This window comes from Equus quagga, chromosome 13 (genome assembly GCF_021613505.1).
Source record: "Equus quagga isolate Etosha38 chromosome 13, UCLA_HA_Equagga_1.0, whole genome shotgun sequence".
NCBI lineage: Eukaryota > Metazoa > Chordata > Mammalia > Perissodactyla > Equidae > Equus > Equus quagga.
The window spans coordinates 68,384,246-68,410,014 of NC_060279.1; the positions used below are offsets into that span (position 1 = coordinate 68,384,246).

The 25,769-nt window shown below is 44.1% G+C and overlaps 1 protein-coding gene across 1 annotated transcript; it reads left to right on the forward strand.

Moving 5' to 3' along the window:
- GABARAPL2 (GABA type A receptor associated protein like 2) lies at window positions 1–10,533 on the forward strand. The gene is made up of 4 exons (XM_046683351.1): window positions 1–158; window positions 490–545; window positions 1,707–1,879; window positions 9,926–10,533. Exons 1-4 carry the CDS (start codon window positions 125–127, stop codon window positions 10,014–10,016), a joined length of 354 nt encoding a protein of 117 aa, XP_046539307.1. The 5' UTR covers window positions 1–124; the 3' UTR covers window positions 10,017–10,533.
- Window positions 10,534–25,769: the final 15,236 nt, after the last annotated feature.

A 25,769-nucleotide genomic window follows, 5' to 3' on the forward strand; every position in this document is an offset into this window, starting at 1 on the left:
CTCCGGGGGCCGGAAGTCCCGCCTGTCGTGTAGTCGCCGCCGCCGCCGCTGTCGTTGTTGTTGTAGTTGGTGCTCTGAGCTCCGCGGCTCCGAGAGCCGGCTGCGTCCCTTCCCCGCCGCCGCCATGAAGTGGATGTTCAAGGAGGACCACTCGCTGGGTAAGCGCTTGGCCCTTGGCGGGGCCGTGGGCACTGGGGCGGCGGTGAGCCCCCTCCCCCACTCAGGCCGCCCTGGGCTGGGCCCGGCAGGGTGGATGCCGCGCGCTCTGGGCTCGGGTGGCCGAGGTCCCAGCCCCCGAGGCAGCTGCCCACGGACCCCGTGCCGCCATCCGCAGGCTCTGCCAGGAGCCAGGGGACCGAGGACCGAGGCCGCCAGGACTTCCGAACCGGAGCCCGTGGCGTGCGCAGGTCGCGGGGGGAGGAGGTCCGGGGCCTCGGGAACCAGCCCGCGGGCAGGCGCGACCGTCAGCCCCGTGTGTTTGTCCCACAGAACACAGATGCGTGGAATCTGCGAAGATCCGGGCGAAATATCCTGACCGGGTTCCGGTGAGTGGACTCCCCGCCCCCTCACCTCGCTGTCACCCCTATCGTCTAGGACTCGTTATAGGGCCCCAAGCCGTTCAACAGTTGACAATTAGAGTTTCCGTCCCAGTTATAGTAGCAGACGGGCCAGACAGGGTTAGGGGCCGTCCGGGGGCCAGGGCGTGAGGGGTTCGAGCTGGTGCTCTTCGGGGTGCCTCAGTGCTGAATCTCCCGATCTAGGCCACCGAGTTGTCTGCAGCCTCTGGGCTCCCTCGCCAATTACGTAAGGAACGATGTTCTAGGACAGGGCAACAGGTCACCGCCACTTTTGGGAACGGTGGTGGAGGGAGACTGTCACTTTGGCCTTAGAAGTGGTACTTTAGTCTCAGGACATTCATCTTTAACTTTGAGCCTCCATCTTTACCTGATTTCTAGCTCCCTTTCCTCACTCTGACCCTGTTATCCTTTCCTGGTCAAAAAAAATCTGAAAAATGGCTGAAAACCCCTTCTTCCGTGGTTTCCCTTTAATTAATAATAAATATGATCCTGTATTTCTACTGTGATAGGGGAGATAGTTTCTGTAATCCTTATTGATTTTTAAACAACATGCAGGCCTGGTATTGTAGCTTATTGCTTGTGAACAATTCCTTTGGGGAGGGGGCAGGAGGGACACATTCGAAACCTAGTTCAGAGAGAAGCAACAGGCCAAATGAAGAGCTTGGTTCTTGGCTGGCAGGGATTGCCAGTCATTCCCATTAGTCCATCCATTTTCATTTCCTGTGTTCCTTGGGATCTTAATTCCTCTGTAGTGTGAATGCAGATCCATTCTGGGGTCCTGGAGTAACAGGCAGTAGATGAGACTCTCATCAGATATTCTCCGGTCTGCCCCTGACAAAATGTTGAAAAGCTTTCTAGTAAGGGCTGTGTTTCTCTTATGCATGCTGAGATCAGGGATGAGAAATATAATAATTGACCACAGAAAAGCATTTACCGTTTCCCTAGAAGACATTTATATCAGTTCTTAGCCTCCAGAGTGTGTGGTTTATTAAGTCAGGGGCATATTTTCTCATGTTATGCAGTTTCCCACCCATCTCATTGCCCACACACTGTTCATCAGCTCCCCAACAATGCGAGGCCAGAGCTGCACATTAGAAATCCAGTCCTGACCTCTCTTTGCTTTCCCAGGTGATTGTGGAAAAAGTCTCAGGCTCTCAAATTGTTGACATTGACAAACGGAAGTATCTAGTTCCATCTGACATCACTGTGGCTCAGTTCATGTGGATCATCAGGAAAAGGATCCAGCTTCCTTCTGAAAAGGCAATCTTCCTGTTTGTGGATAAGACAGTCCCACAGTCCAGGTGAGAGATGTTCACTGGTATTGGCTATCTGCTTGGCTGTTTACAGAACTCAAAGCTTTGGAGGTCTGAAAACTCTTAGAGGTCCTCACTGGAAATCTGGATTTTGTGCTCCCTGACATCAGGAGCTCAAGGAAAATAAGAAAAGGTTACGATATGTGGGAGTGTACTTTGGGTTAAGAAAATTGAACAACGTCTGGATTTAAAAAAAAAAATGAAATCCAGCCTCAGACCCCTGAAGAATCCTTTAAAAGAGTTGAGGACTTATTTAGGCTTAAGCCATCAGTCATACTAAAGGCTGAAATGAAGTTTTCTCCAAATGATTCATATAATAAGACCTGTCATCCTCCACCAGGAGCTTCCGGGCCGTGCTGTAGCTCAGCTTCAGTTAATCACCTTGTCTGCTTGCTCTCCTAACTCACTGAGCTCTGCGCCTCCGCGAGGGTCTGTAGCTGCCCGATCCTCATGTACGCTAAAATGGCTGCTGTCCAGCAAAGGCTCCGAGGTCCCTTTACAGACTTACATCTCCCTTGGCACCACCTGCTCTGACTGGCAGAGTAACTGCCCTTTGCTCCAGCTGTTGTCCTGCCTGGAAGCAATCTTTGGGATAACTTGGGGCCTGAATCTAGGCAGAAGCGTTACAATTCTCTTCTTCTGTAGAGGTGACAGCCCAGCTTTAGTCCCCTGTGAAAAGAGGAAAATGGACTGGCTCAGTCTAAATCCCTGGTCAGTCCTTTGCTGTTACTGATTGAGGACTTCTAGGCCCTGAGCCAGATGCTGACCCCTCTCCCCTGAGTGTGCGTTCTTGACTGCATCTCATCTTGGTGACCAAAACTAAGTTTCATTTGTTACCCCCCAAAGGTAGTACTTCTAAAAGCTAAGGCTTTCAGAAGCCCTGGGAACTAGCCCAATGTCACCAAAATATATTCCTTTTGAAAATGCTTAAAAGCTCCAACGAGGCCTAAGCCAAATTTCAGTCCTTTTCCTACAATAGGAGGAAAACTCTGGCTATATTTGTGGTCTGATTTTCTGTCTCCCACCGTCCACCACCTCCATTGCCTAGTGTTTAGCAGAGAAGCAGGATAGGGGAGAGATGGAAGGTTCTTCCCTAAGGCCAATGTCTTGCCTGAGGAGACAGGCCAGGCCCTGCCCGCTGGGTGCCGTTGGTCTGCCACAGCTATATCTCAGGAAGCTGCGGTGTTGTCAGAGGTGATCCCGTCACCCGGTTGGGCTCTTCCACCTTTCCTTCCCAGGCGTCCAGGCAGTGTGGTACTGGGTGCAGTCTTCACTGGGGGCGGAAGCCCTGGGCCTCTGTGGTCACTTGTGACTTGCCTTATGGTGGTATGGGAGGTAAATCTTCACTCATACCACCTGCAACTTATGCAGAGCCTTCGTGACCGTGTGTTTCCTGCTTCCTAGAGGTGACTTCGTAGTGAGAGGAAGTAGATGACTAGGACCTATGGCATTGAGTTTATTTTCCTTGATTCTGATCCTCTGATGCTTCTTGCAGGAAAGGAGTCAGGCTTCTGAAGACATTAAGATTACTCTGATGGCTCCACGTTAATCTAGCAATGAAAATGGCTGCAGATTTTAGGAACTGCCCCCTCCCTCCGTTATCCCTGAGATATAAATAGAATTGGAAATGAAAAGTGATTCTCAGGGCAGCAGAAGCTGCATCAGGGCCATTTTCTTTCCAAGTCCCATTTGCCTTTCCAACCTGGTAAGAATCTGCTCTAAAGCAGATTACACCAGTGACCTGAGTCAGGATTTTAGAGTCACTAACTAGGGCCCCTCTGCTCAGGCTCTGAGTGCCTTTGGTCCCAGTTAATGACTTCCTGCCCCACAGTTAATGCAGCACTTCTTTGTTTGGGGTTTGATTCTTGAAAACAAATTTGTTTATAAACAAAAGAGGCATGTGACATCATGAGGTTTTATGCAAATACTAATCGCCTGAAAGCACAAACAGAATTGCTACAGGGTCTCCTTCCTGAAGTTGGTGTGTGACTCAGCTTCACCATCTCCTCCTCAAGGCAGTTTAGCATCTCTTCCTCAGCTTTTTCCAGCCTCCTCAGGGAATCGCAGGGCTGCCCTTAACCTTCAGCCAGTGCTTGCAGCCTTCAGAAGGTGGCTGGGGAAATCAGTTGAGAACGGATGAATCCAGGCCTGTAGGAGCCCTCCCCTATCCCTAACAGGAATTGTTTATGCCTGAGGCTGAGCAGAAGTAACTTCATTTATTCCTGCCTTGGAACAGAACTTTGGGAAGTGTTCTGGAACACAGGTGATCACCATGTAAAATGTCGTGATTATTGTTTAGAGTACTTGGTATTAAATATTGATTCTAGAAATAGAGACAGGCAAGTCCCTAAGTGTTTTACTTCCTAAATTCCGAGTTCTGTTTTTTTAAACAGGGAGAGAATCTCAACTGCCTTTTCTTATTTAGCATTGGAAAGCTGAATTCTCTGCCCAGGTTTCTGCATCTAGAATCAGGCCAAAACAAAAGAACTATGCCTTGGTGCAGGCAGGACTTGAGAGGGAACGTCACTGTACAGGTTTCCCAGTCACGGCTTTAGAGGGGAACCCAGACCTGGCAATGGTGTCTACCTTGTGGTCTTTGTTTAGAACACAGACAAGACTCTTGTTAATCCCCCCTTTAAAATAGAAATAGGAGTATATTATTAAATGAACTGTCTCTAAGATGTTATAATTTGGGAATGTTACCTTGGGAAACCTGTACTGTTTAAGATTCTGGTGTTATGGTGTTGCTTCTGGATCTTAAAGAGGTACAAGGTGAAGGGAAGTTATGATGTCTTATAGTCCATTCAAACCTTATTTAGAAATGTGCTTAAATTAAGCACTCTTGATCATTTCTGGGTAAATACTTCAAGAACAGGGTTTATTTCAGCAGTAGAATAGAGTATTTATATTAGAGAACAATCTGATACAAGGAAGAGGCAGTAGTTAATTTTTATTTTTTAGAATCTTGAGGAGCCTTCAGGGCCATGTTAACCTTCACTTCGAGGCCAGTGCCTTTACTGGACCTACAGCAGTGGCCATTGTCCTTCCACCTCACTCCACCTCCCCTGCTGGAAAAGAGAGAAATCCAGGTCCAGTGGAAGTACCCAAAGCAGATGGGAGGCCAGGTGTGCCCATCAGTCCAGCCAGTTCATGAGCCAGGCTGGATCCCACAGCCTCCACCACCTGTCCTTGTTTGGGGGCCAAGAGGAGGTTCTGTAGGGATTGGGCATCCACACGGTTCTAGGTCAGCCTCCCTCAATTCATAGGCTGTTCAGTAGCTTAAAACTACTATTTGTCGTCAGTAGCATGGCTGTTCCTGGATGTGGATCCTTCTGAAACTTGCCTTTATTATTGGTTAGTTGGTCTGGATACATGTGACCTTGAACGGAGGGGTTGGGGACAGAGTTTTAGGGGGCAGTTTAGGTTCATTTCACTCAATACACCAGCTGCACTCCACCTTAGATTGGTTCCATGGCCAGAATCTAACATTGGCTTTTCCCATTTCTTTCCTTGTCAGACTCAGAGCTTAGAAGGCGGCAATACCCTGGTACCCCTGGTACTTGGATGAGTGCATGTAATACTTGGTGCCACAATGGTGTGCATTAGTAACAGGGACTGGAGGCCCTCTCTGGGTGTCTCCTGCAGCCAGTAACTTAGGCAGGAAGCCTTGGAGTTACAGTGCTGCCTGCGAGTTGTCAGTCCATCCAGCAGCCCGTGCAGCTTAGCCTGACAGACGCAGCAGAGCTGCCTCTGTGCATTAGGATCCTCAGGCATTGCAGCGGTGGCCTGCCTAGCGCTGTGTGGCTCAGGCATCTGTGAATTCTGAGAGGGAAGCTCATCTTCTCAGAGGCTTATGGAATTTGTTCTAAACTGACATACTAGCTTTCTGCTGGAGACTGCCTGCTGACTAGGGTCACGTTTTCTCTCTGCACTTCCACTTGACCATTCTTTTTTTTTTTTGGAGGAAGATTAGCCCTGAGCTAACTACTGCCAGTCCTCCTCTTTTTGCTGAGGAAGCCTTGCCCTGAGCTAATACCCGTGTCCATCTTCCTCTACTTTATATGTGGGATGCCTACCACAGCATGGTGTGCCAAGCGGTGCCATGTTGGCACCTGCGACTGAACTGGTGAACCGCAGGCTGCCGAGAAGTGGAACGTGCACACTTAACCGCTGTGCCACTGGCCGGCCCCTTGACCATTCTTTTAATGGGACCAAAAAAAAATTTCTTTTTAAACTGTATTTGTGGCTCAGCTCTTTTTGGCTCTAGGGCAAGTAGTTGTGACTCTGTATGAGTGCAGCCTGATCTCACAAGTGCTGTAGATGTGCCAGTTTTCTTTCGTGGCACCCAGGAAAGCCTCGAAATCAGGCATTCCATCACAGGCTGCTGAATGGAGCTTGTAGTCCCAGAGTTGAGCCTTATCAGTTTTCAAGTTCCTGCCCAAGCGGTAGCCTGAGTATAAGGACACAGTGCTGCTGCCAACTAAATAGTTTCCACGCGAGGCTGTGTGACAGAAAAGGAGAACAGTGAGAGGACTCTTAAAGTTATGAGGCACAGCCATCCAGTCGTCACATTACAGGATGTGAATGAGAGAGTGCTAAGACCTGGCTCCTCGACGTGTGATGCAGAGGCTGGCAGCAGTGGCCGCAGCTGGGAGCTTGTTAGAAATGTAGACTCTCAGGCCCCACCCTGACCCCCTGAATCCAAACAGGCGCTCGAACAGGCTGTCCAGGTGAGTCGGTATGCACATTTGTGTATGTGAGAAGCCCTGTTCTAAGGGAGATTGCTGAAGAAGGTACAAGGACGCTGACATCAGCTCATTAGAACAGACCTAGCAGTGTATTCACTTGGAGGTAGCACAGCTTGGTGTTAAGAATGTCTCCTAGCTTTGTGACCTGGGGTGAATTATTTAACCACCTGTGCCTCACTTTTATTATCTGTGAACTATGGATATGATAGTACCTGCCTCGTAAGATTGTTGTGAGGATAAAGAGTTAATATATGTAATGCAGTTAGAATAGTGCTTGCCATGTGTTTGCTATTAGAATTAGAACTTTTCCTTTATAGCTGCTAGGGCACTGTTTAAACAAATTTATATAACCCAAGTTTTACTTAAAAGACAATGGAGGGGCCGGCCCTGTGGCTGAGTGGTTAAGTTTGTGTGCTCCGCTTTGGCGGTCTGGGGTTTGCCAGTTTGGATCCCAGGTGTGGACCTACACACCACTCCTCAAGCCATGCTGTGGTGGCATCCCACATAGAAGAACTAGAATGACTTACAACTAGGATATACAACTATCTAGTGGGGCTTTAGGTCGGGGGTGGGGGGGCGGGAGGAAGATTGGCAACAGATGTTCGCCCAGGGCCAATCTTCCTCACCAAAAAAACCCCACAAAAAACAAACCGTTAAAAAAAAAAGAGTGGAGTCGAAAGACAGAAAGGTACGTGATTATGGCCCCTGGCCCCACCTCTAAGTCTCAGAGCCTGCCTCGGACAGTAGTGGTTCCACTGGTTTTTGTTCACTATAGACGGCATACGAGAGTCTCAAGTGGGCCACTCATGTTTATAAAACTCAAATATTTCTAATTCAGAGTGGAATTTAGAGTCATTGTACTAGGGCTTCTAACTTGCTAGGAAAAGAGCAGAACTTAATCTGTCAGGTGGAACCAAATGTGACATAGGCACCAAGGGGTGGCTGCCTTTGAATTGCACACAATGTCTGCTACTTCTGCGTCTAAATCCTTTGGTAATGGTAGTGGGGAGATGGTAGGACAGGTCTCATCAAGGTCACCCTGCATACTTGGACCAAGAGGGGCAGAGAGAGTTGTGGCAATAGCTGAAGCTGTTTTCCGCTTAGCCTCATTCTGAGGAATTGCAGAGAAGAGCACGTTCCTCCAGGCATTCCCAGCCACCAGGGTAAAAGTCTTTTTGAGAGACTCGGCTGCTTGTTCAAGCCCTTTGCTCCCTGCTGGCTTCTCACTCCACCTCCTGGCTTGTGAGTCACTCTACTTCCCCATCACATGGCTCTTAAAAATAAGCATCTGCAAAAAAAAAAACCCGAAGCATCTTTCTTCCTCTGGCAGAGGGACTATTTCTCAACCTGGGTGCACCTGGAGTCATCTTGGGCATTTTAAAACATACTGGTGCCTGGGTCCTACCTCCAGAAATTCTGATGGTAGGGTGGGGCTTGGGCGGGGAGATGTTTGTAAAGCTTCTCAGTGTTTCTCAAGTGCAGCTGAGGTTGAGACTCAACACTCCAGGTGTTCTCATGAGGAGGGGTTCTTCCCCCTACCCACTGCCCCCCAAATGCTCACATGTTCCAGGGCAGTGCTGTCAATAGAAAGGGCATGTGAGCCACGTATGTAATTTTAGGTTTTCTAGCAGGTGCATTAAAAAAGAGGTGAAATTAATTTAATAATATATTTTATTTATCCAGTACATCAAATGTCATCATTTCAACATGTAATCAAAATTAAGATATTTTCCATCCTTTTTTATCATACTAAGTCTGAAATCTTGTGTGTGTTTTACACTTACAGCACATCCCAATTCAGACAAGCCACACTTTCAGTGCTGAATGTAGCTAGTGGCTACTGTATTGGGCAGCAAAAATACAGGACATTTCTGGACACTGCTGTTCCAGGGAGTCCTTATTTTACAAATTCCAGGTTAAGAGATCCTCACAGGGAGCACTCTTGTATTATACCAGATGCTGATGACAGGCCATTTTGTATTCATACTCATCCACCCCCACGTTGTTACTCAAATAATTCTCATCTACCCACACAGCCAACCCAGCTAAGCTTGCAAATGGGGCAAGAAGAATAGGAAAGGAAAAAATTCTCCCTTTATAAATGTGCCCTGTATCGCTGTTTACATGGACGTCCCACTGAGTCTGCCAGGAGCAAAGCAGCAGTGTGGGGCAATCATTGCTTCACCAGCTTGAGGCCCTGGACCCTCTTTATGTATCCCACCAGCCCTTGTTTTACTGAATCCTGCATTTAAGTATCTCTTGTGACCTCTCCAGGCTAGTGACCTCTGATGTCTCGAGCAAGCTCTCAGACCGCTGCTTTACTGCTGGTTCTGGTTGACCCCACCATGCATGACTGACATTTAGCACGTCTGCACCTCTTGTTCATCTCGAATAGTCCAGTCACGTGGCCAGAGCTTGCCTCAGGTTCCAGGTGTTACTAGTCTTGCTCTGGAGCCAGTACAGCTCAGTTTCATGGCAGAGAACTAGATTAGGTCTCCTCTCCTGAGTCTGTTTTATGGCTTAGGGAAAGCCAGCTTTCCCACCCACACATGTTTAGTTTGAGCAGTATCTATTTCTGGAGGGTTCTTAGGAAGGTTGGGCAGGGCTTCCTTGGCTCCCAGATACAGTGTGAGAGCTTTTTGCATTATGTGTGAGGAAAATCATTTCTCTGTGATGACGCTGATGCAGATCTGCGGGGCACAGGTTTTTTGGCGGGGGAGCTTCCACAAGAATGAACCACTGTACTTTATCATGTTAGGCACAAATTATCGATCTTCACATAAACCAGCCTGAAGGGGAAGAGAGTCCCATGTACTCTTCCTTTCCGTGGTCCTCCACCCACACTGGGTTTGGCCTCTTAGGCTCTTAATTTTGCCCAGTTTTTTTCCCTTCCCTTGGCATTCTGAACGTACTAACCAGTACTAAGAAGCCAAGCCCACTCAAGGAGCTAGTGTTGGCCTCTGAAGGATTTATTTGGTCTGAGGGTGAGTCGGATGGCCTTGCCTTGGGACAGGAGGATGGAGACTTGATTCTAGTCTTATTTACTGATTCCCAGAGGCCTAATTTATCTTAATGTTTTGTGGCTCCATTTCCCTTCTTTAAAACAGGATTGTAGGCACACAGCAGGTACTGAGATCTGAATTACTTTTACCACCTACCACCAAAAGTGTGGTAGAGAGTAGCTAGTTTAAGTAGTCAAGTTCCTTATCCTCAAGCCATCTTTCAACACCTAGACTCAGTAACCAAACCCAATTCTCAATGTTGTGTTTTGTTTTTCTTTTTCAAGCCTAACTATGGGACAGCTTTACGAGAAGGAAAAAGATGAAGATGGATTCTTGTATGTGGCCTACAGTGGAGAGAACACTTTTGGCTTCTGAGGGCCAGTGCTGGGCTGGGTGCACCGTTCCTGCTCGTGTATCTTGTAAATAGCTGGCCGTTTTCAGTTACTACACCAGAACCTCTTCACATAGACCTATCAGTGCATTTGTAACTGGATTTATTTCTTAATATATTGGAAGGTTTTGTTTCCTTAGACTAGTAAATTATCATACAGAGTTTTATTTTGAGTTTTTCTTTTTGTGCACTGTCCTCATGGCTATACTCTCCAGGGAACTTGTTCCTCTGGGAATCATATTTAATGAAGATATTTCCATATTGAAGTGAGGTAGGTGGGTATTAAAGTGAAAGGGAGGGAGATGACGCATTTATTCTGGATTATGTTTGAAGTGTTAGATGGCTAAGTATTAAAAGCATCCAAATTAAATCCTTAGCAATCAGAACACTTGCTTCACTAGATTTTGCTAACTGCCAATCATGTTGGAGTGAGCTAATCTGTTCTTCTTTCTGAAACTATTAAGGTAAATAATTAACAATAAAACTTCCTCTTATAAAGGCCTTGAAGTGTGACCATGTCCTTTATTCACCTTCTTTTAGATGGGTCAGAGAAGTAGCTCCTATGTCTGCTAGGCCAGGATGAGGGCTTGTGGGGGCCATGACAGCACAGCATAGGACAGGAACAGTGGCCTGTGTCATAAGGAGGGAAGTCTTTTTTTTGAATGGTTAATATATTTACGTGGTTCAGATATCACATATCATAGTTCATTTATCAATACATTGAGAAGTCCTGCTCCTACCACTGCTTTCTGATTACCCTAACCCTCCACTTATGGGAATCTACTTTTACTGGCTTCTTTCTTTCAGTATTTATTTTTGAAAGTACAACTAAGTATGAATATGTGTCCTTATTTTCTCCTTTTTCTTATACAAAGAAAACACTTTATATATATATATAGGTATATTTTTTTTCATGTAACAGGATATCCTGGTGATCTTTCCATATTACTTCATAGAGAGCTTTTTCATTCACTTTTACAGCCAAATAGTATTGCACTATGTGGATATATCATTACTTATCTAGTCCCCTATTAATGGCATTTGGGTTGTTTGCAGTCTTTTACTATTACATGACAGTGTTGGAATGATAACTACATACAGACATCCTTTATATTTCCCTGCATTCTTTAAGGTTTTGCTCTCCTATCCCTTCTTCCTAAAAATCAATATTAGATTTTTTCAGGCCTACGAGTTTCATGATTTCTCACAAATTAGTACAGATGTGTAGGCTTGCCACAACACAAATGCATTTAAGAGGAAATGCTTACTTTCCTAAATCTTTCTGAGATGGACTGTGTTGGAGGCTAGAGCCCCACATAGATCATGAGAATGAAGAAACCAGGTATTACCCAGTGATCCAAGAACATGTAGTTAAAATGACTGTCTTAAACTTCCTGTTGGGGAAGAAACAAAGGTCTTTAGCTTTTTCTTTACCAAATTATGTAAGCAACCCGTCGAAGCTCTCTACTAATGTCAGCTTCCCAACTAGGATCAGAAGAAACATTCTTGTCATAAGCATCTTGTTGGTCTTTCCCAAACCTGACCCAAGAAAATCTGTACTCCCATTTGCTGCTAGTTTCAAACTATAGAAGTAGGTAGAAACTGACCTCTGAGTGAGCAAGGTAAAGAGGAGGAAGAAGCTCTGTGTTACCAAGGAAACTTGTTTGCAGTGACATACACCCAACTGAAACTAGCTGAAGTTAAAAAAGCTATTTATTATTTTAACTATCAAATAGGGATGGTTCGCTAGCTTCAGGCATAGCACGAACAAGAGATGAAATGATAACATCAAAACTCTTTCCATCTCTTGGTTTTGTTTTCCTCTGTGTTGACTTCATTCTCAGGCAGATTCCTCCCATGTGACAGCAAAGATGTCCCCATCAGCTTAGCAACTCCAGTGGAAGGAAGAGCGTTTCTTCTGAGGACAATGTTAAAAGTCCCTGGGAGGACTCTGGCCTCGCTTGACTTACCAAAGAGCCCCCACCTGAGGCAGGGACTGGTGGGAATGAATGGTAAAACCCTCCTTATCCAGAGAAACAGAATGGGATTATACAGAAATGGAGGAGGGCTAGCTTCGCAAAGGCATTTCGATCTGTGTCTGTGTCACAACCACAAACCCACAAATGAAACTGAGAAGAAATACTTACAGAGAAGGAAAAAATCAAAAGGCAAGTGTCACTGAAGCCACCTATGTTTTTCTTTCTTTTAAAAGTAATTTATAGTTGAGCACTCACCGGATACCACAGTAGCTAGGTACATCATCACTTAATCTTCAAAAAGCCCTGATAAGATGGGTAGCGTCATTCTCACAGCCACACTACTACCGGGTGTCAGAAGTGAGACATCAAACTTGAGATTTCAGAGGAAAGAGATGGTTGGCAACCTGAAATCATTTCAAGATGTTTGTTTTTTCTATTTACAATGTGCCTCACACTGTGCTGGACACTGAGGCACAAATATGAATAAAACATTACCCCATCCTGTAGGCGCCTACGGTCTGGTGGTAAACCAACACGTAGACAAATAATTACAGAGCAGTGTTGTAAGTGCTTTATTAGAAAGTATTATTGGAACTGAGGAGGGAACAGCTATTACCAAAAAATAAAAGATTGAAGAAAGCAGCATTAGTTGTAATATCAACCAATAAAAATAGGTTTGTCAATCTTGCCTTTAAAATGCAGCATCTGAAAGAAGGTTTTAAAAGTTAAAGTAGCATCTAGTCTCCCCCAACTCTAGTCCTTAAAAGACACTAGCAAGATTTGACAGATGAATTTTATCAAACTACGTAAGGGACCCTTAACCCTTTCTTAAGTTTTCAGAGATTAGAAAGAGGAAATAATCACAAATTCATTTTGAGACTTATAAAATCTCAATGCGAAAACTTTATAAGAGAGAAAAATTATAGATCTCATTTATCAACATAGAAAAACTCTAAATAACATATTAGGAAATAAGCAGTGTACTAAAACAATCATGACCAGGTAGAGCTTAGCCCGAGAAGGCGTTACATAGCTTATCATGTCTATTAATAAAAAATACCAAATTAACAGAGGAGAAAAACTATAGGATCATCTCACAGATGAGGAAAAAGCACCTGAAACAACTCAGAACCAATTCATAATTTTTAAAAAGCCTCTTAGCAAATTAAGAGTAGAAAGGCACTTCTTTAACTTGATAAAGGGAATTCATAAATCTACAGCGAATATGTACATTATTATATAAAGCTATGGGAAATACGGCAGTGTGGTACTGACATTAGGATAGATACATTCACTAATGGAACCGAACCCAGAAATAAATCTGTATATAAAACATATGTCAGAGATAACATGACAAATCAGTAGGGAAATGGTGACCCAGTCAACAAATGTAAATGGTACTATGACAATTGATTACTTAGATGGTAAAATTTTAGAGGCATTCCCATTAAAAACAGTAACTAAAAACGGAAGTCTGAAGGTTGAACTTTATGGTATGTGAATTATATCTCAATAAAGCTGTTAAAAAAAAGTCTGCTGTCACAGCTTTTACTCAACATTGTTCTGGTGTAAAACCAATACAATAAGAGAGGAACAATAAATGAGAGGCTTAAGAGTCAGAAAGGAAGACTAAACTGTACTTGTATGCAGACAGTGATAGTCTACATAGAAAAATCCAAGAGAATCTATATAAAGATTAGGATAAGAAAGTTCAGCATGGTTGCTGGATACCAGATCAGTTACAAATATCGATGATGTTTCTACATACCAGTTGTAACCAATTAGGGAATGTAATAGGAAAAAAGATCTCATTCTCAATAGGAGCACATAGGAATAAATTTAAGATATGATGAATCTTCCTCAGCAAAAAAAATAAATAAATAAAAATAAAAAAATAAAAAGATATGCAAGACCTTCATGGAGAAAATGACAAAACATTATTGAAGGACATAAAAGAAGACCTAAATAAAAAGAGAGAGATAGGGGCTGGCGCCGTGGCATAGTGGTTACGTTCAGCACGCTCCACTTTAGCGGCCCGGGTTTGCAGGTTTGGATCCTGGGTGCAGACTTAGACCACTTGTTGGCCATGCTGTGGCGGTGACCCACATACGAAATAGAGGAAGACTGGCACAGATGTTAGCTCAGGGCTAATCTTCCTCAAGCAAAAAAAGAGGAAGATTGGCAATGGATATTAGTGCAGGGTGAATCTTTCTCAGCAAAAAAAAAAAAAAAAAAAAAAGATATACTAATATATTATATTCAAGGATGAGAATATCCAATATTGTAAAGATGCATATTGCCCTCAGATTAATCTGTGAGTTTAATGCAATTCCAATAAACATTCCAATTAGGTTTTTATGTTTTTTTTGTGGAATCTGACAATTGGTGCTAAAATCCATCTAGAAGAGCAAAAGGCCAAGCATAACCAAGAAGTGTGAAGAAAAACAAGCTGAGGAAACTGGTCTTAGCAGTAATTAAGTAATTAAGACTGTGCCATATGGCATAGAGATAGACAAATAAACAAGAGAAGGGAACACCACAGAAACCCAGAAACAGACCCATGTTTAAAATATAACAGTGATGACATGAAAGTCAAAGGGGAAATGATGAACTAATTAATCCACGATTCTATAATTGGTTATACATATGAAAAAATAGATTTCTCTATCATATCATGCATAAAATAAATTCAAGGTGAATTAAAGATCTAAAATGTGGAAAAGCAAAACTTAAGAAAAGATCTAGAAAAAACTTTTTAGACTATCTATGACCTTGGAGTAGGGAGGGAGTTCTTAGACAAGATACAAAAATACAAATGATAAAGGAAAAGATTGATGAATTTAAGTACATTAAAATTAAAAATTTTAATTAAAAGAAAAGGTACTATAAACAAAATTAGAGCCGGCCCCATGGCCGAGTGGTAAGTTCACACACTCCGCTTCTGGCAGCCCAGGGTTTCGCTGGTTCGAATCCTGGGCACAGACATGGCACCGCTCATCAAGCCATGCTGAGGCAGCATCCCACATGCCACAACTAGAAGGACCCACAACTAAAAATACACAACTATGTACCGGGGGTCTTTGGGGAGAAAAAGGAAAAATAAAATCTTTTTAAAAAACCCAAAAACATGGGGCCGGCCCAGTGGCACAGCGGTTAAGTGTGCACGTTCCACTTCAACAGCCTGGGGTTCGCCAGTTCAGATCCCGGGTGCGGACATGGCACCACCGGGCAAGCCATGCTGTGGTAGGCGTCCCACGTATAAAGTAGAAGATGGGCATGGATGTTAGCTCAGGGCCAGTCTTCCTCAGCAAAAAGAGGAGGATTGGCAGCAGTTAGCTCAGGGCTAATCTTCCTCAAAAACAAAAAACAAAAAACAAAATTAATAGGAGCCACAGATTTGGTGAAAATATTTGCAACAGATATAAATCAAAAAATAATTAATATCCAGAATAAAGAACTCTTCTTCTTCTTCTTTTGGTTTTTTTTTGAGGAAGATTAGCCCTGGGCTAACTACTGCCAATCCTCCTCTTATTGCTGAGGAAGACTGGCTCTGAGCTAACATCCATGCCCATCTTCCTCTACTTTATACATGGGACGCCTACCACAGCATGGCTTTTGCCTAGCAGTGCAATGTCCACACCTGGGATCTGAACCGGCGAACGCCAGGACGCCAAGAAGCAGAACGTGTGAACTTAACCGCTGCACCACCAGGCCGGCCCCAAGAACTATTCTAATTAATAAGACAACCCAAAAGAACAATGGACAAAAGATAACAAAAACTTCACTCAAGGCCACTGTATATGTTGTTCATTGTACCAACTCTGGAGTGTGCTTTTCACAAAGACTACAATGTGGACAGTGCCCCCTAGAGTTGTACAGTGCACAACTCTACACTAAAAGATACAAATTTACACTATATAGTTGGTGGCCCTGTGAAAATACAAAAAATAAACTATGGGATATCTCTTCATACTCATCAAATTGGCCAAATTAAAGTTTCAGCATATAAAATGTTAGGGAGTATGTGAAGGCATCTGGAATTCTCATAAATTGCTGCTGTGAGTGTAAACTGGTACCATCACATTGGAAAGCAATTTGACAACATCCAGTAAAGCTGAAGATAACCCATGACCTAGCAAATTCCACGTCTAGGTATATATCCTAGAAATAATGCCATCCATGTACAAGAGTGATCACTGCAGCCTTATTTGTAGGAGCAAAAAAACTGGAAACCAACTAAATGTCTGTCAAGAGAAGAATGAAGAATATGTGGTATAGTCATACAAAGGAATACTTGACAGAGTTAAAATGAATGCGCTAGAGCTATGTATGTCAACATAAACCTCCAAAATGCTGCAGATGAATGAAAAAAGGAAGATGCAGAAATACATTCAGCAGGATACCATTTCTATAAAGTTAAAAAACATGCAAAATAATTCTATGTCTTGCTTTCAGATACAAACTTATGAAATAAAAGTATAAACAATGTAATTCAGGATGGTGGTTACCTGAGTGACAGTATCAGGGAGGGGTAAATGTGGGGTTTCAAATACAACTAGTCATGTTTTATTTCTCCAGAAAGTCAAAACCTGAAGCAAATAGAACAAAATGTCTACTGTTAATTGTGTGGTGGGTGTTATTTCTTTTTATTGTTAGGTTGGAAATATTTCATAACTTTTTGTTTTTCAGTTACATCAGTGAGACTAGAGATTGAGTCTTTCTCAAGGAAGAGCACACGGTGCCTCCATTTCTCACTTCCCTTTCACTCTGCAGTCTGGGAGAGGCTGGCTTCCACTTCCCTGACCCTGCGTTTGCTGAGGTTACCAAAAATAACCTTGTCAAAAGAACCTTGTCCCCCAATGGGGGAGGGCGACAAGGTTGTTAGTTCTTACCTTCCTTGTCTCTTTTAATATAGTCCACGCTTTAGATTTCTGCCTCCTTGAAGCTCCTAATTGGCTTTCTCCTGATTCTCCTCTGGCCACCTAGTCACAGTCTTTCCTGTGCTTCTCTAAACTGTTCCTGAACTCTCTATGTTCCCCAGGGTTCAGTCCAGGGTCCCCTTTTCTTCTCATTCTGTACACCTTCTCTCTGGACGATTTTACCCTAACCCATGTCTTCAAAGACTTCCTATAAAAAGATGACTCAAAATCTCTCTCCAGCCTGTCTCTCTATCCCTAGCCCCAAACCAGTCCCTCCAAATGTCCACTCGAGGTCCTTATCCCATTGTATCACAGAAATCCCAAACTCCGAGACTGAGCTCGTTGTTCCCTGCCTGCATCTCCTGCCCCCCCACCCCAAGACGAGCTCCTCTTCCTGGATACCCTTTCCTGATACACGGCACCACATGCCATCCTGTCACCCACACAGTAACCTGGGAGCCATCCTCAACACTCCCTCATCCTTATCCCTACCTGCAGTCAGCCAGTCAGCCTGAAGAGCCTCTGAGTATTTCTCAAGTCAGTCCCCTCCCTATAGCTCCTCGAACCATTATTGTCTGGGCCTCATCATTTCTAATTACTGTAGTAATCCTCCAACTGTGGTCTCCCTGCCACCATCCCTGCCCCTGTCAATCCATCCTCCTTGCTACGGAGGACAGCGATCTTTCTAAAATGCAACTTCTATCCCAACACCCTTTTCTCAAAATCCCTGAAGTGCTGAGTTATCAGGATAAAACCATTCTCCTTTGAAGAACATACAAAGTCTGCCCCCAGATGCCCCCAGTGCCTCCACAGCCCCTCCTGTGCTCCGCCAGCCCGAGCTGCCGTGCTCTCATCTCTGGCCTTTGCTTATGGTGATTCTCTACCTCAAATATCCATCTCTCACAACTGTTCATATATGCACTACCATTTCTCTTTGCTTGCTAACCCCTAATCCCTCCTCCTTCACCTCTCTGCTCAAGTATACCTGGGCCTATGAAATCATCCTGTGCCCCTCACCTCTAGGATGGCCACCCTCACACTGTACTGTCCCACTGCAAACACGCTTGCCTGTCTTCCCCATTGGTCAAGGAGCAACAAGGGGACTATCCCCTTATCCTTGCACCTCAGGTGCATAGCGCAATGCCTGGCATATTGATGGTGTTCAGAAGGCCTACGACAGGTCTACCTGAAGCTGAGAGCCTACTTAATAAGCGCTAATGCATCTTAATATTGCAACAGTGGCCGAAACACACTGGCCACATGGAGGGCATGGGGCAGGTTTGTGCATCCGGGAACCATTCGAGGTGGCTCGAGGACCTCCTTCAAGGAGAATTTGGAAGAGGGCAATATAAATTTTCTTATTCTCCAAAGACTTGCTCTTCATTAGACCAAATGTTTTTTAAAAGTGCAATTGGTTCCCCTTTTCATCTTCATTTCCTTAGGGAGAAAAAACAATCCTGGTGGTTGACATGGGGGAGACAAAGCCACAAGAGTTGGGTAGGAGGATCTATATATACCTCTGAGATCAACAGCTTTGCTTTCTCACCTGCTTAGCTGCTGGAGACAAGCTCTTGCTTCCAGATGTGCAATGGAGTGGTGCATGCAAACATGCAAATGCCTGGTGTGCAGCAAGAGGCGCCATGAACATTTGCCCAACAAACTCCTCCTAAGGACAATCTCTTACATTTATTAGCACAAGCTCTGGAAACCAGGACTAGCAAATTGGAGAGAGTCACCTATGAACTGCAGTGGCAGACCAAGGCTGGTGTTTCCTATGTGCCAGGCACGGGACGTGTGGTAGGCAGCCATCCTCATACCTATGTTGTACTTTATCTCATCTCATCCCTACCCATTGCCAGGGGCTGGTAGTGTCCTCATTTCAAAGGTGAGGATACCGATACTCTGAGAATATGCTTACCTACCTAAGATCGCACAACCAGTACATCCTGGAGCTACAGTTCATACTCAGGTCTACGGCCAAAATCCATCCTTGTTCTGCTAGACCAGAGGTTAGGAACTGAAGGCCCGTGTCTGTATTGGCCCATAAAAATCCAGCATTTTTGCTTCTCCTGTAAAAATGCTGAAGATCTGACAACAATCAGAGGGAACAAGATAATGACTCCTCATTGGACAGGGAATACACTTCATTCACTCCACCTACTTTTAGTTTCCTACTCCTGGAAATATTTGGGTTTACAAACTGCACCATAGTTTATGTGCCATCCTTTATTTTAGAACAGAATTCCTCCAAAGTATATGCAAGCAAAATACTAACCACATTGGTCCTCATCTTTCATGAAAGGAGCAAAGAGCTGGGCTGCATGATCTGCCCACGTCAGCACGGCTGAGTGAACACTGTTGTCTGGAGCCAGGTGAGACTGTACTGCCATTCCATCACCTGAAACCTTGTTTCTTTCACCGCCAGCTGGTTGCTCAGCCCCGCAGTTACCAAAGTCCTGGGATAGAAGGGCATTCACAATGGCACTGGATAAACGAGGAACAAAAAGTACAGGATGAAAATGCCAGCTGAGGGGGCCAGCCCGGTGGTGCAGTAATTAAGTGTGCTTGTTCCACTTCTCAGCAGCGTGGGGTTCACCGGTTTGGATCCCGGGTGCAGACATGGCACCACTTGGCACATCATGCTGTGGGAGGCGTCCCACATATAAAGTAGAGGAAGATGGGCACAGATGTTAGCTCAGGGCCAGTCTTCCTCAAAAAAAAACCCCAGCTGAAAAGGCACTCATGGCAAGTCCAAATAGTCCATAAGTGGTAGCAATAAAAAAGAAGTTGAGGGGCCAGCCCCATGGCTAAGTGGTTAAGTTGGTGTGCTCCACTTCGGCCGCCTGGGGTTTTGCTGGTTCAGATCCTGGGTGCGGACATGGTACTGCTCATCAAGCCATGCTGAGGTGGTGTCCCAAATAGCACAACTAGAAGGACCCACAAATAAAAATACACAACTATGTGCTGGGGGCTTTGGGGGAGAGGAAGAGGGAGAGGGGGAGGAAAAGAAAAAAAAGATTGGCAATAAATGTTAGCTCAGGGCCCATCTTAAAAAAAAAAGAAGGTTGATGAAATCTTGTCGGGGGCAGGTGGGGATATACACTGAGAAGAGCTCTCTTCTTTCTCTCAACAGAATAATTCAAGAAAAACAGGGGGGAACTAGATTGAGTGTGCATGTACCGTTGGGCAAAGCTTGGGTCGGCCGCAGTATAATTTCTCCGAGATTTCCTAGGTTGCACATAAAGGCCTCTTGTTGAACTGCAGAAAGATGCTGGGAATGGGCTCTGTTATCCTGCTCGGCTGTCAGGTTGGTTTCACCACCAAGCGGCCCACCCTGCTCTCCCCATGGAGACACTGCTGGGTTTCAATGTGCTTTTCATTCTCTTGGCCGCCTCAGCAAACAGCCATCACTGTTTCCATTGTGAGTTCTTCTCCTTCTGGAGCGGAGCCCAAGTTCAGGGAACATGTGCTTGAGACCAGCATTTGGCAGCCTGGGTCCCGGCTTGGACTGACTTTCCACCTTTGCCTTTTCCTCCTCAAGACACTTCCCTCCATTTGGAGATTGAAAAGCAGGGCTGAACACGCTTAGTTCTAAAAGCTGGTTCCTAATCCTGCTGGCTCATTGGGATGAGGGACAAAAAATTCCACACCCAAATTCAGACCCAGGTTACCAGACGCAGACAAGAATTATTTCCGTCCCTCCTTTATCAACATGATGGAGACCAAATGTCTCTCAAAGTGTCAATGGGCTCAGTTTCCTGGAGAAAATTTCTCTTTACATTATCTACCCAATTAAATATTTTTATGAGAAATCCTGCCTCACAGTTGAAAAAATTGAGCATCCCAACTGCTGGGACCTCATTTTGTAGAACAGGTGATGGTTTAGAAGTCAGAGACTACGCGCTTTCCCCACATCCACATAGGAAGTAGTGGCAGAGTGGTACTGGAACATAATTACTTGAATATCCAGACCAAAGTTTATTCTATTATACCAAATAATTAATAAGGACAAGGTTTTTTTTTTTTAATTTTTAAACTGAGGTATAATTACATACAATAAAATGCACAGATCTTAAGTGTAGAGCTTAACAAATTTTGAGAAATGTTTACACCCATGTAATCAATACTCCAAACAAAACAGAATGTTTCCATCATCCTAGAAAGTTCCCTTAGGCCTTTTTCCACTCAGCTCCCCTTCCCTCATCTTCCCATACCAGGCAACAACCACTGCTCTGATTTCTATCCTCTTCGATTAGTTTTGGGGCCTCAGTTTTAAGAAATAAAAATGGAACACACACAACTTTGCCTGCAGCCCTGACGTGTCTCTTTGTAGAATTTTCCTCCCTCTTTTAGACCACAAGTATTAAAGATTTGTTTTGGATCCATCTGGACAGACTTCCAGGAAGTCAGTCTTAGCCCCGGTATAGATACGTTTAAGTTTAAAGGCATTCACGTTTCTAAGACGTGAAGGCAACTATGACTCCTCAATATGTGGTCTAAAAAGAACTCTTCTTTCTGGAAAATAAAGTTGCTTACTCCAAAATATCTGCCTTCTTGGCTCTTTCTGTACCCACCACTGCTCAGGATAACTGCCTTTGTTTCTATGGAAAGAATCGCTTGAGCCCTTGAAAGCAAGCACATATGTATTCTCTACTTGGAAGCAGTTTCCTACTTTCGACAACCTTCCCGCTGCACCGAGACTCCTCTTAACAGCTCATCTGCTTCCTCAGACATCATCACATGACGCCAGTGGCAGCTGAAAATGTAACACGGTCCTAAACCATTAACTAGCCCGCAAGGGAACTAAATTTTAGAAACTGGAAAACTTTGGCTAAGGCTTGCTCAGAACATTGTCTTAAAGCCAAAAAGTGCTGCCAGAGTCCAGGTGGAGGCAGCTTTCCACCAGCCACAGACACAACCAAATCAGACAGGGCCTGCCTCTCTTCCAAGCGGAGCACTGGCAGCCAGGGTGGGTCATTTTCTCCATAGCAGCTTCGTCTCCCCAGACGGTGAGCTAATGCTTGGCAGTGGCAAACTCCATAAAACAAGGCATTTACCCCCATGCTTTGAGGCAGAAATGACTACATGGAATATATACACAAAATTATTTAAATCAAGCCAAGTTTTAAAAGTTCTAAAGAAAAAGAGAATAAAAATTAGGCACACATAGTCATAACGTTAGAACCCACTTGCAAACACAGAACAAAGCAGCCATGCTCAAAGTGTAAACTTCCCTGAAAGAGCCCAATTCCAGAAGACATTTTGTTAGTAAAGAGATAATTCTGTGGAATTATAAGCAGAGCTGCTTGAAGCATGCTGTGAGATTCTCTCTTCCATATACAATGTCACTGCTATTTTCTGGTGTTTTCACAGCTTAAAATAAAAAATTTTTTTCTATTTTATTTTTCACTTCTGAAATTTATTTTTCAAATAGATATTACGTTAACAAGGTTCAAAATTTTCAAAATAACAAAATGTAGAAGGTTTTCTGTGAAAAGTGTCCCTTCCACTTCTGGGTCCCAGCCTTTCCCCTTCCCTCCCCAGAGGCCCCATTGTTGTGGTTTCTTGTGTATTTACTCAGAGACTTTGGCATCTACAAGCAAAACATAGATATATACGTTTCATTCTCCTTTGTTATAGAAATGGAATGTTACAATGCTGTCCTGCATTTTGCTTTTTTTTTGTTTTTTTTGGAGGAAGATTAGCCCTGAGCTAACATCTGCTGCCAATCCTGCTCTTTTTGCTGAGGAAGACTGGCCCTGAGCTAACATCCATGCCCATCTTCCTCTCCTTTATATGTGGGATGCCTGACCACAGCATGGCTTGCCAAGCATTGCCATGTCTGCACTGGGATCTGAACTGGCAAACCCCGGGCCACCGAAGTGGAACGTGTGCACTTAACTGCTGTGCCACTGGGCTGGGCCCATTGCTTTTTTTCTTTGCACTCGTATTTAGAAACAGAACTTTAAAGATGTATTTTAAAAAAGCAAAATTATATGTTCATTCACCTTTTGACCCAGCAAATCCCACTTCTAAGAATCTATGCAAAAGATACATTGGCAAAAATACAAAATATTTTATGTAAGCTATTCACAGAGCATTTCAAAAGCAAAGAATGAAATGCCCACCAACAACTAATAAAAATAGTTTCTGCTGTGAGAAGGAAAAAACGGGGGGTGGGGGGAGACAAGGGTGGAAGACCTCTATGAATGTACCTTTTTTCTTTTTTAAAAATAGTTTTAACCTTAGAATCACATAAATATTTTATATAATTCTTTAAAAATCCCTCCTAAAAATGGTAAGTAAAATGACCAGGGTTGGTCAGGAGGCAGGGGAAGTGAGGGGGAAATGTGGGCAAGAGCTGTTACTGTGAAAGGGAAGGAAGGGGCGAGGCAGGGTAGGCAGGCGTGGAATTGGCAAGTTCGACTAATTTCAGTGGGCTCTGAGGCACAGTGGCTGTCCCTAGTGTCTGGTGCCTGGCTGTGGGGTGATTAGGGCAGGTGGACAGCGGCCCAGAGTGTGAGAGCCTGACAGAGGAGGTGGCTGGCATAGGGGCTCTGGATTGGTGCTTTGCATATAAAAGGTGCACTCACAGATGAGCCTTTTACTGTCTCTAGGAACTGGCTGACCCTGGGAGGGGCAGTTTCTGCAGGGTCAGCAAGGCCCCAGATGTCGAAGCATCAGAACACATGGTTAATGCAGAGGGGACTACTAGAAGCTTGTGCCTGCTCTCTCCTGAGCTTCACCCACACAGCTGTGCCCTTTGCTCACTTTAATTTGTTTGCTTTCACTGTAACAAATGGTAACTATGAATATAACAGCCTTTCTGAGTTCTGTGAGTCCATCTAGTGAATCATCGAACCTGAGGGTGGTCTTGGGGACCCCCAACACAGCCGCTAACAACATCAGGTGAAAGGGTGATGGGAGCTTCATAACGGGATAGAGCAGGCTGACAGCACTGAACCCACTGCTCAATCACTGAGAGTGGGACAGCCAGATGTCACTTTCTTGATAGGTGATTCTGCTTACTTCTGTTGCATCCTAAGAAGTATTCATGCCAGATGAACTGAACCTGAATCTAATCAAGCCTCTCCATGTAACTGCACATTTATAGGACATATGGGAGACAGAGGAATCTGTATCAACACTAGAGGAAATCAGCAGCCAAATCCAGGATGGGGGAGATTCTAGAGGACAAATGACCCATTTGTTAAACACACAGAAAGGAGAGTGAACTGTTACAGATTTGGTAGGACAAAAGACAAATCAATCAAAAGCACTGTGTGGACTTTGTTTGGATCCTAATTTGAAGAAATCAATAGTCAAAGACATTGTTGAGACAATGGGGAAACAGAACACGGACTGCATATTAGATATTAAGGAATTACTGTTAATTTTGTTGGGTGAAACATGATGGTTAGGATTTGCTTTGAGATGCTCCTAGGAAAAAGAATGGGAGGGGAATAAAGCAGATAAAAGCAGCATAAAGCTGAGGGTTGTTAAGTCTGGGTGATGGGTACATGGGGGTCCACTGTGCTTTTCTATGTAAAACTATCCAGTTAAAAAAAAAGAAATATATTTAAAAATTAGAAGGAGTTTTCAGTCAAATACGGGTTAAGAAACATTAGTAAAAACACAAGATCTGATTAGATGTATGAAATCTGAGAACCTACCAATTTGGCAGAGATGTGCTTCTAAGGCATAGGTGAGATTCTAAACGTTGGTTTTAAGAGATTAAAGTAAAACGTAGGAAGTTGGATGTCTAAGCACCACTTTCAGCTTTTGAGAAAAAAAGGCAGAGCCCCAGGTGAAGCTGCCTTTCATCTCCAGTTTTTAGGGTTTTCCCAATCTCTGTTCGGAAGACAAAATTTAGGGGTGTTTTTTACATTTAGCTTTTTTTGTGTAGGTTTGACAAACTTACCAGAAAATATAAATCTTTAGCCTTTAAAATAGAATCTCATGAGAGAGAGAGAGAGAGATGCATGATCTTCTGCGGATAAAAGCTCCTGTCAGTTGAGGTGTCCTAAGTGCTGTCATATTGTGGGACTTGGGGTCAGGCAAAAGGGTCTCACTAATGCAAATCAAAACTACACTAAGATACCACATTACGCCTGTTAAAATGGCTATAATCACTAAGACTAAAAATAACAAATGTTGGAGAGGGTGTGGACAAGAGGAAATCCTCATACACCGCTGGTGGGAATGCAAACTGGTGCAGTCACTATGGAAAACAGTACGGAGATTCCTCAAAAAACTAAAAATAGAAATACCATATGACCCAGCAATCTCACTACTGGGTATCTACCCAAACAACTTGAAATCAACGACACAAAGTAACACATGCACCCCTATGTTCACTGCAGCACTATTCACAATAGCCAAGACATGGAAACAATCCAAGTGCCCATGGACTGATGATTGGATAAAGAAGATGTGGTATACATATACAATGGAATACTACTCAGCCAGAAAAGAGACAAATCCATCCCATTTGCAACAACATGGAAGGACCTGGGGGGTATTACGCTAATTGAAATAAGCCAGTCTGAGAAAGACAAACACCAGATGATTTCATTCATATGTGGAATTGAACAAACACATGGACAAAGAAAACAGTTCAGCGGATACCAGGGGAAGGGGGGTGGGGGTGGGCACAGGAGGTGAAGGGGAGCACTTATGTAGTGATAGTAAAGAAATAATGTACAACTGAAATCCCACATTGATGTAAACTATTACGGAAAAAAAAGGGTCTCTCTGATTAAAGGAGAACATGAGCGAGCCTGGCCTTCAGCTAGCGGTGTTTTTGCCTTTCTTCCTTGCTATCTAAAAGGATTTCTTG